A 13,102-nucleotide genomic window follows, 5' to 3' on the forward strand; every position below is an offset into this window, starting at 1 on the left:
TTGCGGGCGAGAGCCGAAGCGTCTTAGATGATGGGATAGCGGTTTTATGGAAATTCTTCGCGGTCGAGAGCACGCCTAATGCTCTGAATAATATTCCGCAACCTGGCTCTCTGGCGAAGAGTCCTCCACCACTTCGCCGGTATAATAGGCGCCTCTGGGCGAACCCTAGGGGTGTAATTGATGATCTTTTTATTCCATCAGCCCTGTGTACCTTCAACCCCATCCCTTAACCCCTGAACCCGAATCCCTGGACTGCGTAGCAGATCGGATATTCCGAAATTCAGGATATCCAGTGAATACTGGAAATGGATTTTTCTGTAGACAAATTCTCTCGTATTATATTGTCCCACGATTTCATTATTTACTGATAAACTCGAGCGGTTTTTGCTCTTCAACGTGTCGCAAAAAATTCATTTCGAAGAATTTCACAGAGTTGCCAAGAGTTTGAAAGTATTTAAAGAATTTTCTTTTCAGCGAAAGGGCAGGTGAATATGAAATTTCGGGAATTTTTTATTGAAAAAAAAATTCCAGAAGAAAATTTTACTTCAGAAAATTTAAAGGGAGGGAAAATATTTTACGGAACCACTCGGTGAGAGACAGTTGAAGAGAAAATACTGCTTTTTATCTCACTATTGTCATTACTATCATTTGAATGATATTGTCCTTATCTATTTAACTCCTTACTCTCTTTTTTTCTTCATCAATTTTTCATGCAATGTCTCTGATTGTCGTCTACCCTGGATCCTGATATTTTTCTTCTTTTACATTCGCCATCCAGTATTTATGACTCATGAAAAGAATGATAAAAACGTTAACGAAATAAAAAGAATACGCGAATCGTGAGGAATAGAAAAAATAATAATTGGCCGGTTGTTTTACCTGGCTCTCTTTATCTTTTCTACTTTACGGTTTATCCAGGCCTTGTGTGAGAGCACCAGTCGTTGAGATACCAGCTAAAAGGAGGTAAGGAGGAAAAAAAAATGTCTCCCCCGGGTACGTGGCAAGAAGAGCGGTACAATTAGGGGCTCAACGAGACGTCTGGGTGAGGGCTAGAGGTTGAATCTTCGTTGAGTTGAGGGGCAGAAGAGAAGTGGATGTTCAATTGGGAGATTGTAGATTTTATATTTGGCATGTTACTTCTCCAACAAAGCCAAAAGTACAATTTTCTTGTCAATGGTTATTGTTACTCTGAACTGGGAACATTAGTATTAATTCACATGTGATGAAAATTTTGCATACTTTGCATGCTCTAGACTCGGATTAATTGTTAACCCATAATTAATCACTCCACATTCCGCACAATGAATTATTCTGTTATTAATAATAATTAATTTTAATTCCGGACTAGGGAAATTTTAATCTGACGCAGGGTAAATTGTAACGAGACCATAAAAAAAAGGTTTTTATACAAAGATTGATGACATGAAGGTCTTAGGCGAGGGACATGCGAATCATATGGGGAGTTAATAGCCCGGGATTTCAGTTTTTGATTAAATTGATATGAAAATCAATCACTCTTTGATCCACAATTCTCTTCATAGAGGAAGTAGAAATATCACTGAGAGTCTTCCGCGCGTAAATTCATCCAGTTCAGCTGACAAGCCGTCTAGAGAGGTGCCTTTCGAGTTCATGATGTCATTCTATGCACGAGCACCCCCTCGAGCACTCTTTACGAGCTTTATCATGTGAATGAAAAAAAAATGATCCAGTTGGATTCTCATTCTCATCTACCATTTCTTTTTCTCCTCCGTCCACCCTCCCCCTTTTTCTCTGTCGTCAGTACACGAACAGAAAACTCGGTTGAATCCCACCTTAGGAGTACCTCACCCACACTTGGCAACGCGAAATCGCATTATGACAACGGGTCATATATTAAATATCTCATAATACCGACAAAAGAATGCTGTCGCACTGCAGCTGGAGAATATCCCGATATTCATTTTATTTCCCACTTCGTGCATATTAGCTTTATAGAATTTTTCAACACATTTTCTTCAAATTATACAAAGAGAATATAAAATAAAAACATTAAACGGAGCAAAACATTAACTTTGTCTTTTCAAGATTCAACATCAACCTTTCAACGAAAAATTACCACACATTATCATAAAATCTGAAAAAAATCTGTTTAAGTTAAATTTCGCAAAATTTTGATTTTTATGAAATAGTAAAAATATGAATTTGCACATGAGCTGCTGATTTAAATCCTCATTGTTGAATATTTTTCAATTTTTAAAAGTTTACCTTTTTCCCAGGAAAAATTTTTGCTAACGTCCTGGCAGCAACAGAAATTACTGATAGTGAATATAGTCCGTATGTAGTCAGCCCTGGATTTGTCTGCATGGGGTTGGTGGTTTAAATGCTTGAAAAAATAACTGATCACCTGATTATACATGAGTAACATTACTATGAAGTAAACGAAACCGTAGAGTTCTCATCTTATCATTTAAAATACATTCAATGAACATAGAAATAATCGAAAAATTGAGAAAATGATTCAGTTACTTTTCACACATACATAAATGATCCTGCATTCTGTTCTGTTTCTCTCAGTAATAATGGCTATTTGCCCACAGAAAGAGATAATTCGATACATTTTCAGAGAGAGTTAATGGAAGCTCTATGCAACATGCCTAATATTGATATCAAATATCATGCTGAAATATTTAACTCCCTTGACCCTCGAGCATATTTCTTTTGAGAGCTCACGGAAAACTCATTTCGTTTCTCTCAAGGTATAAAAAAAATACCAACTCCGGGCACTCATAAATTTCATTCCGGAACTCATTCAGTTTGCAATGTTACATTTATGATATTTGCAGTGGAGAAAAATCCATCAGCGAATTGTAAGTACGAAGCATCCTCTGGTCTGCACGTTTAAAAACTGTGTTACTTAGGATGAAAAAATATGCATGATCGTATAGTTCAATAGTAGATGGTTGCCAATTAACTATGATTGAGAAAGGAGAAAATCTAAAATAAATGTGATCGAGTTTCTTTTGATCAGTGACTCATTTATATATTTGTATGATTTCTCCAAGTTTAATAGGAAATGAGATACGCTTTGGGCACCAGTAGATGGTCAGGAGTTTTTCCTTCATGTAATCAACATATAATTTTTATTTATAAATTCTAGAAAAAGTCAGTGGGCTGATGGGAATGATGAGAATGGTCTCACGAATCAAATGCAATATCAAACTGTAGCTTACAGTTGGAATCTCTTCTACATAAGAATTTTCCGTACAAGTTCTAGTATGAATACTGGAAAAATTCTATATCTGTTGAAGTAAAATTCCTACGATTGTATATGAAATTTTCCCAGAAATATAGGGAAAAATTCATCTTTCCCTCAATTCACTTCAATTTCCGGTGTCAGCACTGAAATTTTGTGGAAAAATTTGACTCCCTCGGCAATATTTAAATTGGACCCTTAAATTATTGCAAACATTGAATCAATTTGCAGGTTTCTCTCATTCTACCATAAAATTTGTATCTGCAAACAATACCGGTGTGGATTTTATACATAACAATTGATCAACTGCTCTTGCTGCAGTTACAATGCAACGGTCTGGACAAAAAAAAGGCGAAATGAAACAAAATCAATACATGTTACACTCCGCCGTATCAAGAATTATCTTTATTTTTCACCTCGTTTCATTCACAGCACCAGTGGCACATGAATATGAATGGTGATAATCTATAATAATATTAGCGTGACTATCAGTGGATACTCGTCGTTTGTTTCCCTCTTCCATATATCGCTGACAAGGCCTGAAGGCCTTTGTTATCGGTTGTAGCCTCGTTTTACCCGGATGATCGGCCAGGAGGGAGAGTTCTGCATCCTCCTCTCTGCGTATAATCGCACTCATCCCCCGCGTAGAACGCGTTTGAGAAACTCGAATGATGTACGAGCCGACACAACATCGAGCCCTTTTTTCCCCTCGTTACCTCGAACAACGCACCGACAACTTTTGTAATAATTCTTTCTCCAATATCATTATTGCGGGAGAGATCTTTTTTGGTACTATGACGTTATGGAGCGCGCAATGTTCATAGAGACGTAATTTTCCGTCGATGACGAGCGAGGGGGAAAATTCCAAAATAAGGAGTTACTTTAGAGAACTAAGAACAAATTAAAATGAGTTTCAAAACCGGCGAGCTAATGAGCTTGTTTTCAATTTTTACGATAACAGTTATGAATTATTTCTGGGGCATTCGATTTCGCTATCCAGATATTTGCCGCTAGCGGTACAGAAATGTGGAGTTTAATGGGTGGGTGATGTATAGCACACAAATCCTTTAATTAACAATTTTTTTGATGGAACAATTGGACGAAAAATTTTAGTATGGAATTTTTAACAGAATAAACAACAGCAATAAAATTTTTCGGAAGGAAATATTTTCACGTGGGCCAACTCTCTCGAATATCCTGCAATGAAACATTCTCCAATTCATAGCACCAAGAAAAACCAAGTGTCCACTGTGTTCAAAAACTTTATACGCCAGGACTCAATCCAACTAGAAACTTGTTCCACTGTGCAAAAGTATGCCGGAATTTTTTTTTTTTGAGATCTCCGAAAGTGTCGAAGTACGATGGAGTGAGTGGAAAAAGGTGGAGAGGAAAGTAGTGGGATCACCAAGCCGATGCTCAAGTTTAATACCCACTTGTCTGTACGCTCGGTATCGACCGGGAGGGATTGCGCCTGGATTTAGTATTTTTATGTAGGTAATTTACACAATGGTTTGGGGTGAGTCGTTCAGAGTCGTTGTCTTTATGAGGCGATGAGTCTTTTTCGATTATTGGATGGAACAGTGGAGAGTTGTGAAATTTTTATTGTTTCGGAGTAATTTATCTTTATGGCTAACGAATCATTCCGGATCCGTGGAATGTTCTGATGAATCAAGAAAATAATATTAACTAAGTATCGTCAAAAACAGAGTTGGGATTTTTATTTAAATATGACGGAGAGTCACGACATCTACCGAAGTATTCAGGAAGACAATCCCTGGATAATAATTTCAGAGAAAATGTCACGTCTGACCAAACCGGATTTTTCTACTGTCGATTCGACATAAGTTATATAATATCAATTGTCGGTACTGATTCATCGGTGCTTTGCACTGCCGATAGAAGGGATTCTGTGCATTACTCAGTGTCGGTAATAACGAACTGCCGGTACCACACACAGCCCTATTTTTGTCAACCCTTATATTACTGAAAAATTCCAGAATTTTAATTACTTCAGAATTAATTTTGATTGCTCAACAATTATGGTGCATCAGTGGAAGAGTTTGATTTTGGTCATTCTTTGGGATATGCATTTACCTATGAGAAAGTGTTAGTACATCTTCGAAATCAATAAAAAAATATTTTTTCTGAACAAAAAATATCGAATTAAATTCAATGTCTGACCGGACATATTTTTGTACTGTAGGTGTGAAATAATTTCTATAATTTCGAAGACTGGTAATATTGTACGCAGTACGTGTTACTGTAATTCTGTACTGTCGGTACATTGCTCCAAATGTAAAGGGATTTCATTTTCACATTTCCAGAGGAACGACTTTGCTGTTGATGGTCAATCTCAGTCTCACCGGCATGAATGCATCATAAACAACTATTTAAGGGTATTTGGGATTGTCTAACATTTATTAATCAGTTACATCATTCAACCGTAAATTATGTACACAATCCCCTCGGCATGCATCTCCGGAAAAATCGAATGCATCACCTGCATTAACCGTCGTCTTATGTACACGTCCCTGAGGCTTATCCTACTTCATACATAATTACATTAATCAATAAATAATCCTTACTCTCTATCATATGAGCTAACACCGTAATATCCATACCCCACGTCGAGGCCATCATTCAATTCTATAATCCATGTGAACCAGAATACATGAACCAATGGCCAGAATATCTCAACTCGCAAGATGTACAAATCAAATGATTTTACAATCCATCATGAGAAATTGAACACAAGAACGACCCAAATATTCTATTGCCACAGTATTTTTATGCTCGCCGCCATCTCCAAGTGTACGAACTGGCAGTGAAAAATCGATTGACAAGACATATCTAGTGATGAATTAATAATGAAAACTGTAATTTGCGACGTGTTCTTAAACGTCTCTATAACCATATTCTACATACAAATTTACATGAATATTTTCCCAGCATTCATTAGATAAGAATTTATAGTACACTGAAAGAAAATATCAGTTCTCCCCTTCTAAAATATTTGATCTGACGGAATAGAATTCTTTGAGGTAAATGAATCAACTCAATAGAAGGGAACTGAGTAGCTTTCACAAAAATTGAGTTTTCGTCGTTACCGTCAGATATTTCTGATATCTCTCTAAATCAATTCGAAGTCCGTAGACAAAAAATTGCATGACATCGGGTGCGGAAAATAGAATTTCTCTCCCGAAGAAAATCAAATGAAAAAAATTATGAAAATTCATTTTGAAGTGACCCCCACGAGCCACTCCATAAATACGGTCTTTTGTTTTGACACATACTTTAAATGTTTTATAACAATAATCACTACTTTGAGAATTATCATGTTCTGCCGTAGTTTTTTTTTATTCACAAGTAAATTAATTTAACATGACAGAAGATATATTCAGGGGAACATTTAATTTTTTGGAGAACTAATTTTTTCTCTTTTCTATTGTTATGAATAATCCAAATTTAACAATGCGTCGGAATATTTTGTTTGCCACTCATACAATATTTACATTTTACCGCTCAGAGCTATATTTTTCGCATCATTATTACAGAAGCAAATTTCATACATGAACTGCACATTGTGTTAGCAAGCCCTTATGAATGAATAACATAGATAACTCATTTTTTATTCATTCACCCCACATCACCATCAAAGGAAGAAAATTGAATAAGAAACATTCATCGACCCACATTTACATTGTCTTTATATACCACAAATTATTATACAAATCGATAGGGCCGTGCATCTTGATGGATAAATTTAGAATGAAGACCTCGCGATCTGGTTGAAGTTTTTTATTGTACAATAAGCACTCTTTGAATCAGTGCCTTACGAAATATTTTCCACTTAAAAATGAAACATTCAGTAGACAGGGCATTTTCATAATGTCCTGAATCCCTATTTTCTAAGTTTACGACCTCTTTCTGTCTCGATTTAGGACCACCGTTCTCCGACAAGACATCAACTTGTGTCTTAATTTGAGACAGTAGAAAAACCTAAATTTGGGAATAAAAACCCCCGGAAAAATCGGACAAAAGTATCTCAACTTCATAGTTTTCTAGGGGGAACATCGTCATGTCCCGTTGAATTTTACGAATTCCATTCAATAATACTCACATCGTATTCAGCCCAATATCCATTTTCTTGAATTGTCCATTGGCAGCTTTACAATGTGATTCTACCTCTGCAGTTCAATCGACATCAGACCGTAATAACGTAAATTTAATCAATGCATGGAAGACTAGAGCCTGAATAGGCCCATTCCCTTGTTCAAATTTTTAGAATTCCCATTCCGGATTATTCATTCACTTTATCATCACTCTTCACTCCTGACGAACAAATCCTCCATTGATTAAAAAATGGAAATTCATTCGTCTCCATTGTAAAATCAAAATGCAATTAATTTCCTCGTGACTTTAGTCAGTCATTGTGGAAGGAGTGATTGTAATCATGGATTATGCACCCATTGGTATTATCTCACACACCTAGGAAGTTAGTCTTAATGCCACCGTCACTATCGCAAGTGCACAGAGATAAGTGGAAGAGGACTGGTGAAAGCTCGAAGCCGACGTAGACGATTGAAAATCGATTGAATCCTCCTCGTCATCCTCATCCTTCAGACTCAACTCGTCCTTTATTCCACCTGTCTCCTTGTTGCGTTCTTGATCCATCTTCCAGGCTTTTTTCGAGTTACGACGAATACTCGGCTTCCGGGTTGTGAGTGGCTTCGGTATTTCTGGAATGAGAAGGGATAAATGAACTCTGAGAAATCATTCATCAGCTAAATATTGAAACCTGGTGACACCTGACATCTAAGTTTTTAATTTTTATACATTAGGACGGCTCCATTGAATACCACGTTTTTTTCATCACGTGGTTTTTTGAGTTATCAGAGGGGAAAAGAGGGGGGAGTGATAGCGCTCATTGAATGGCTCAAGCCCCAGATTGACTGAAGCTGAACCTTCTAACAACATCTCCAATAAAACCAGCCTACACTCGTTAATCCCATGTTCGATCGATGTCCAATGTAAATGCGGCCACCTCCCTCCTGATCCCCATCCCCTTTTCACCCCGGATTTCTCATTTTCGTGGTTGTACGGTTAGAAACGGACGGGGTCGTGTCGTCTCTGAGATACGGTTATGTGTTTTGTCGATGTTGGCCGAGGTCACTCTGCTTTCAGAATATCCCTATGGGCCTGGGTTGGAGTGTGGTAGCAATCGATGAGTCAATACTGGGAAATTTCTCTGGACTTTCAATCCATCCGCTTGTTGAAAATTTTTTTCAAAATTCACTGTCATTTCCCATATCAATTTTGTCGTACAATCGTGCGTACAGAATTCATCTACATTTGTATTTTCCTCTTCTTTTATCAGAAGTTTGTTTTTTATTCCTGTGTGGCCGGTTTTTTATTGACGACTCGGGGTCGCAGAATGCTTGGACGTGGAACATTTGAATGGACTATGACAATCGTCCACCGGGTAACGATGTTCCAATTACCGTTTCTATCGTAAAAACATGGAGAGAAACGACGAGTTTAGTGATAGTTTGGTACAAGCGCGACAATACATGACAGGGAAAATGGCGGAAAAGGTATAAATATTGGGAATTTGAATGCCACTTGTGACAACAATTTTAATGAAAAAGGGAGTTCTTCAATTTAATAAATAGGGAGATTAATTTATCCAGCTGGAGTGGTCATTGATCATATGTACACGTTCTTCATTCCCTTCATTTATTACTTTATTTGCATTTCTGACAGAGGCAAAGGGGAGGTTAATGCATTGAACGAGGGTAATTGAAACTTTCATAAATTACTTTCCCTTATCACTAATGTATGGGACCTATCAAAATGGGCCTTGTCGCTCATTAGAAAACAATTTAAGGCGTCTTACAAATATATGCTGATTTCTTTCTTTTAATCTTAATCCATCGCGCTTAAACCGACCATACTGTTGCCATATTCGCCCATATCGCTGTGGGCACAATTTAAATGTGGAAATGAATGTAGCAACAGTGGAACCGAGCAAGGCCCATTGTTTTTCCATTCGTGTCTTGTGTCTTTTTTTAGCTGCACAAGTTTTCCAAGATAAACATGTACAGCACCAGCGGCTAACAAAAGCTTTGAACTAGGAACTGAATTTTTTTTCAGCACTTTTAAGGGTTAACAACAACACCAGAATATAAAAAAGGCGTAATCGAGTTTAACAGTACCTAATAAATGTTCAAAATTACGACGAACTCGTCGTGTATTCAAACGCGAAGTCACAAAAAAGGATCATATGCTCCAGATTTTACGACAGATCAGGGGAAAATGTCTACTCAAACCCCTTGAATTCATCACTTCATTTTATTTATTTTCCCTCGCACCCATATGCGTCACGGTATTTGGACCGCACACGTCATTCCAATAGATTGGATGGACTTTTTCTACTGGCAACTCGACGACTGACACATTGGAGCGGTGTTGTGACGTGACCGCGGTGCATCCAACATCCCTTTATGTTTTATGCGTCATTGAATTATTCTGACGTCATAAAAATGTATTGACGGTTACGAACAGTGCTTCAATCGTGCAGGTAAATCTCCTGGAGTTATTTATTTTTTTCAACATTTCTCTCAACATACGGATGTCATGCACACTCAGCGCATTATAAGTTTATTTATTACAGCTTTTACTTGTCGAGTCTATAAGTCATTGATATGCATGAGTGATTTGCCTTGTCGATCCCTATTAGTGTGATGCATGGGGTATTGACAGTTTCAAACGTCATCGAAAATTTTTAATTGTAGAAATTCTTGAAATTTCAAGCGTGACATTTTCTGTGAATCGATAATTATCGCGAAATTTGGTCATATCGAGTTCAATAGTAATGTTAGGCGCTCTCAAGAGGGTAGCGATTGAATTAATATGCGCTCTCCACATCTTTCTCTTTCTGTTGGCCCATAACAACCTTCAATACTCACGACTTATCTTTACTCCCCCCGAATTAGTGCTGAATGAATTCTACGATCAATTGTAGATATATTGTAGAATCATAAAATTAGTTCTTGAGATGATTACAAATGATTCAACAGACTATTGAATGGAATTTTTGACCTTTGTTAACAAATCCACTAATTCACATTTACTTAAATTTTTATTTTATTATTTAGTACATTCTGCATTTAGGTTGATTGAAATTCGTAGATATTATTTTAGCCGAATATTTCCGGCCACCGACGATTGAATATGGACAGAACAGTTTGATGGAAAATACAGTGAAAATTTGTAGTGAGATAATAACGGGGATTACTTTAAAAACCAGTATACACCATGTTCAATGCAGATATAATCCCGAATACGTATTCACAATAATACAATATCCGATGAAAAATTACTCATTGAATTGGAGAATCATACTGTGAAATATGTACACGAAAATGAAATTTCGTTTATTCCACTGAATTCTCTTTTTAAAAATGGTATAGAGCCAAAATGGTAACTGCAAAGAGACGAGTAATTACTTCATTTCAATTATTATTTTTAAAACCCTTTTACTTACTGTATAATTTTATTTTTCCATCTGTCTGTCCCAGTGAATTGGTAGCTACGCAACGGAAAGATCCGTAGTCCTGTGGTCTGATCGATCTAATTATCATTCTCATTCTGGTCACGTAGCCATTGGTACTGACCTCCACCTGGTAATTGTTGTCTGAAAAATAAATATAATTTTTTTTTAATTTCCACACTTGAATCATCCGCAGATTCTTAGTCCACCTGGCTTAGCCATGCGATTAACCTGATCAGATTTCAGACTAAGTGCGATTCCAAATGAGAGACTAAACCCGCTCAGCACTTATATGCGACAATATCAATATCTTTTGAGTCATCAAGAAGTACAGATGACTAGTGAATTAATAATTAAAAGGCCTGAGTCACGCACCAACAAACTGCGTTGCAGTTTATCAAAGAGAGAAAGAGAATGACAAGTGGGTAGATGTAATATAGCCTGTTACGTGGGATTTCAAATGAATGGGTGGTTTTTCAGAAGACCATTGAGCATGCGTTCACCCTCTGAAGCACGCAATTCCGGTGAAGTCTAATTGCAGCGTGCACAGCTCGTTTAAAAAACCTAATTTCCAGGGTCGTCGAGACGAGAGTGTGAAAAAAGTAAGAGCCAGAGTAAGAGGCATTAGAACGATGACTCGTAGAAAATATTGAATATAACTCGAGTGCACTGAAAACTTTGAGTGGCTTTTTGCTAGCCATGAGAAATAAACAAGTGGTTGCTCAGAAGGTGAAGCAATAAACTCGGGTATTTACGTTCTAAGCTTTGAGCTTTATGAAACTTTTGGTTAAACGTTCGGTGCTGGCATGACGAAAGAACATGCTAAATTGGCATTTTATCCTGGATGCACTAGAGAGTGAAGATAGAGGGGAATTTTTTTTGTTCCAACGTGTCATGTTAAGTTGTGAATTATGAAATGAAAAATTCATAAATTTGAATTTGTTATGCAGAGCAGTACTTCAATCAGTCAGCCAATTTAACTCCATAAATGTCAGAGTGACAACAGGATTCTTATGATCATGCAGCAAGAAGTTTAGGAAGCAGTGGCATTTTTAATTTTATCCCTCTGCAACTTAAATCAAACAGTCTCATGTCGAAAGCATTGAAATAATGAGAAGTGGAAGAATAAGTCTTCAGCATTCAAGCGGAGGATAGTAAATGACTTTTTTAACTACTTCGACCAACTCAACGGCGAGGGCTTTCATTGGAAACGAAAAGTTTATCCCACGAATTGAGCATTAAAACCGAGTCGTGCAGCCATCCAACCAATGTGGACCTAAGGAAATTATTCATTTTACCCCATGGTAAACTCTATCTTTACTGACTGTGACAAACGTTGATTCAGCCGTAGAGTTGCCCTAAGCGTTTGCATCGATAGTGATGAGAGAAACTCTGTTACTAGTGGATTAAAACTTACCGTTTACTATGGTCTCGTTCGTTGGCCTAGTCCAGTAAACAATTGGCCGTGGATAAGCCTCACTGTTGCACTCCAGAACTAGGCTCTGATTGTCGTAAGCTCCAATCAGCTGATTCTCCACTTGAATCATCGGTGAAACTGTTGATGAAAGTTACAAAAACTGATATGAAACATTTTTTTTATCAAAAGTTCTACTAATTTTTCGATTAAGTATCGCAGGAAATTCACGTTCAGCCTGAGTCAGGACGACCTGACGAGCTTAATGAGATTGTCAAAATCCTCCAGGAACAGGACAGCGACTAACCTCGATCAGGTACTTGTTCCGGTGATGACAATAGCAATATCTCATAGCCCTTATGGTTTTACCGCACAGTCTTATCATTATGAATTAAAAAAAATTTTCTCTTCGTTTTGACGGTAAATATTTTGACTTACAATGAACGATGAGTAAGATCCTCTTGCTAACAGAGGGTGGTACACCATTAGAAGCGATGCACAGGTAAGGACCCATGTGCAGTCGAGTCACTCTAATTAATTCCAGCTCCGGGCCCTCCAATACCTGCGCTGCAACGGTTTGTTCATCGTAAATAGGATGAAGATTGGAGGGAAAAGCAGCGAAATGGCATAAAGTAAGTGTAAAATGTTGTTACGCGTATGAAATTTTCTCATTTCACTGGTTATGAAGGACTCTCTTCTGCGTTCAGACAAAATGCAATTTACTCAATGGTGAGCTGATGAGAACACCGGTATCTCCAGAGACATTAAAGAAAGTGGGAGAATGAGAGACGAGTTGATAGACAACATACAAGGGAAACAGATTAAAAATCTAGGTTTCATTGAGATGCTAACACCTGTTGAGAGTTTATGGAAGGGGATGGAGTATCTGGATGTCATTCAGGAA

At 37.4% G+C, this 13,102-nt stretch overlaps 1 protein-coding gene across 2 annotated transcripts in view; it reads right to left on the minus strand.

Annotated features, from left to right (window-relative positions):
- Positions 1–5,609: 5,609 nt before the first annotated feature.
- LOC135166661 (lachesin-like) overlaps positions 5,610–13,102 on the minus strand; it is a 40,975-nt gene continuing 33,482 nt past the window's right edge. Inside the window, exons 5-8 of one of the 2 annotated variants that reach the window (XM_064129141.1) lie at positions 12,637–12,765; positions 12,202–12,339; positions 10,779–10,928; positions 5,610–7,971 (exon numbers count right to left, since the gene is read on the minus strand). In XM_064129141.1, coding sequence (XP_063985211.1) covers positions 7,721–7,971; positions 10,779–10,928; positions 12,202–12,339; positions 12,637–12,765 — 668 coding nt within the window. In that variant the 3' untranslated portion in view covers positions 5,610–7,720. The other variant, XM_064129150.1, reaches the window with a different exon arrangement.

Source organism: Diachasmimorpha longicaudata, chromosome 1 (genome assembly GCF_034640455.1).
Source record: "Diachasmimorpha longicaudata isolate KC_UGA_2023 chromosome 1, iyDiaLong2, whole genome shotgun sequence".
In the NCBI taxonomy this organism is placed as follows: Eukaryota; Metazoa; Arthropoda; class Insecta; order Hymenoptera; family Braconidae; genus Diachasmimorpha; species Diachasmimorpha longicaudata.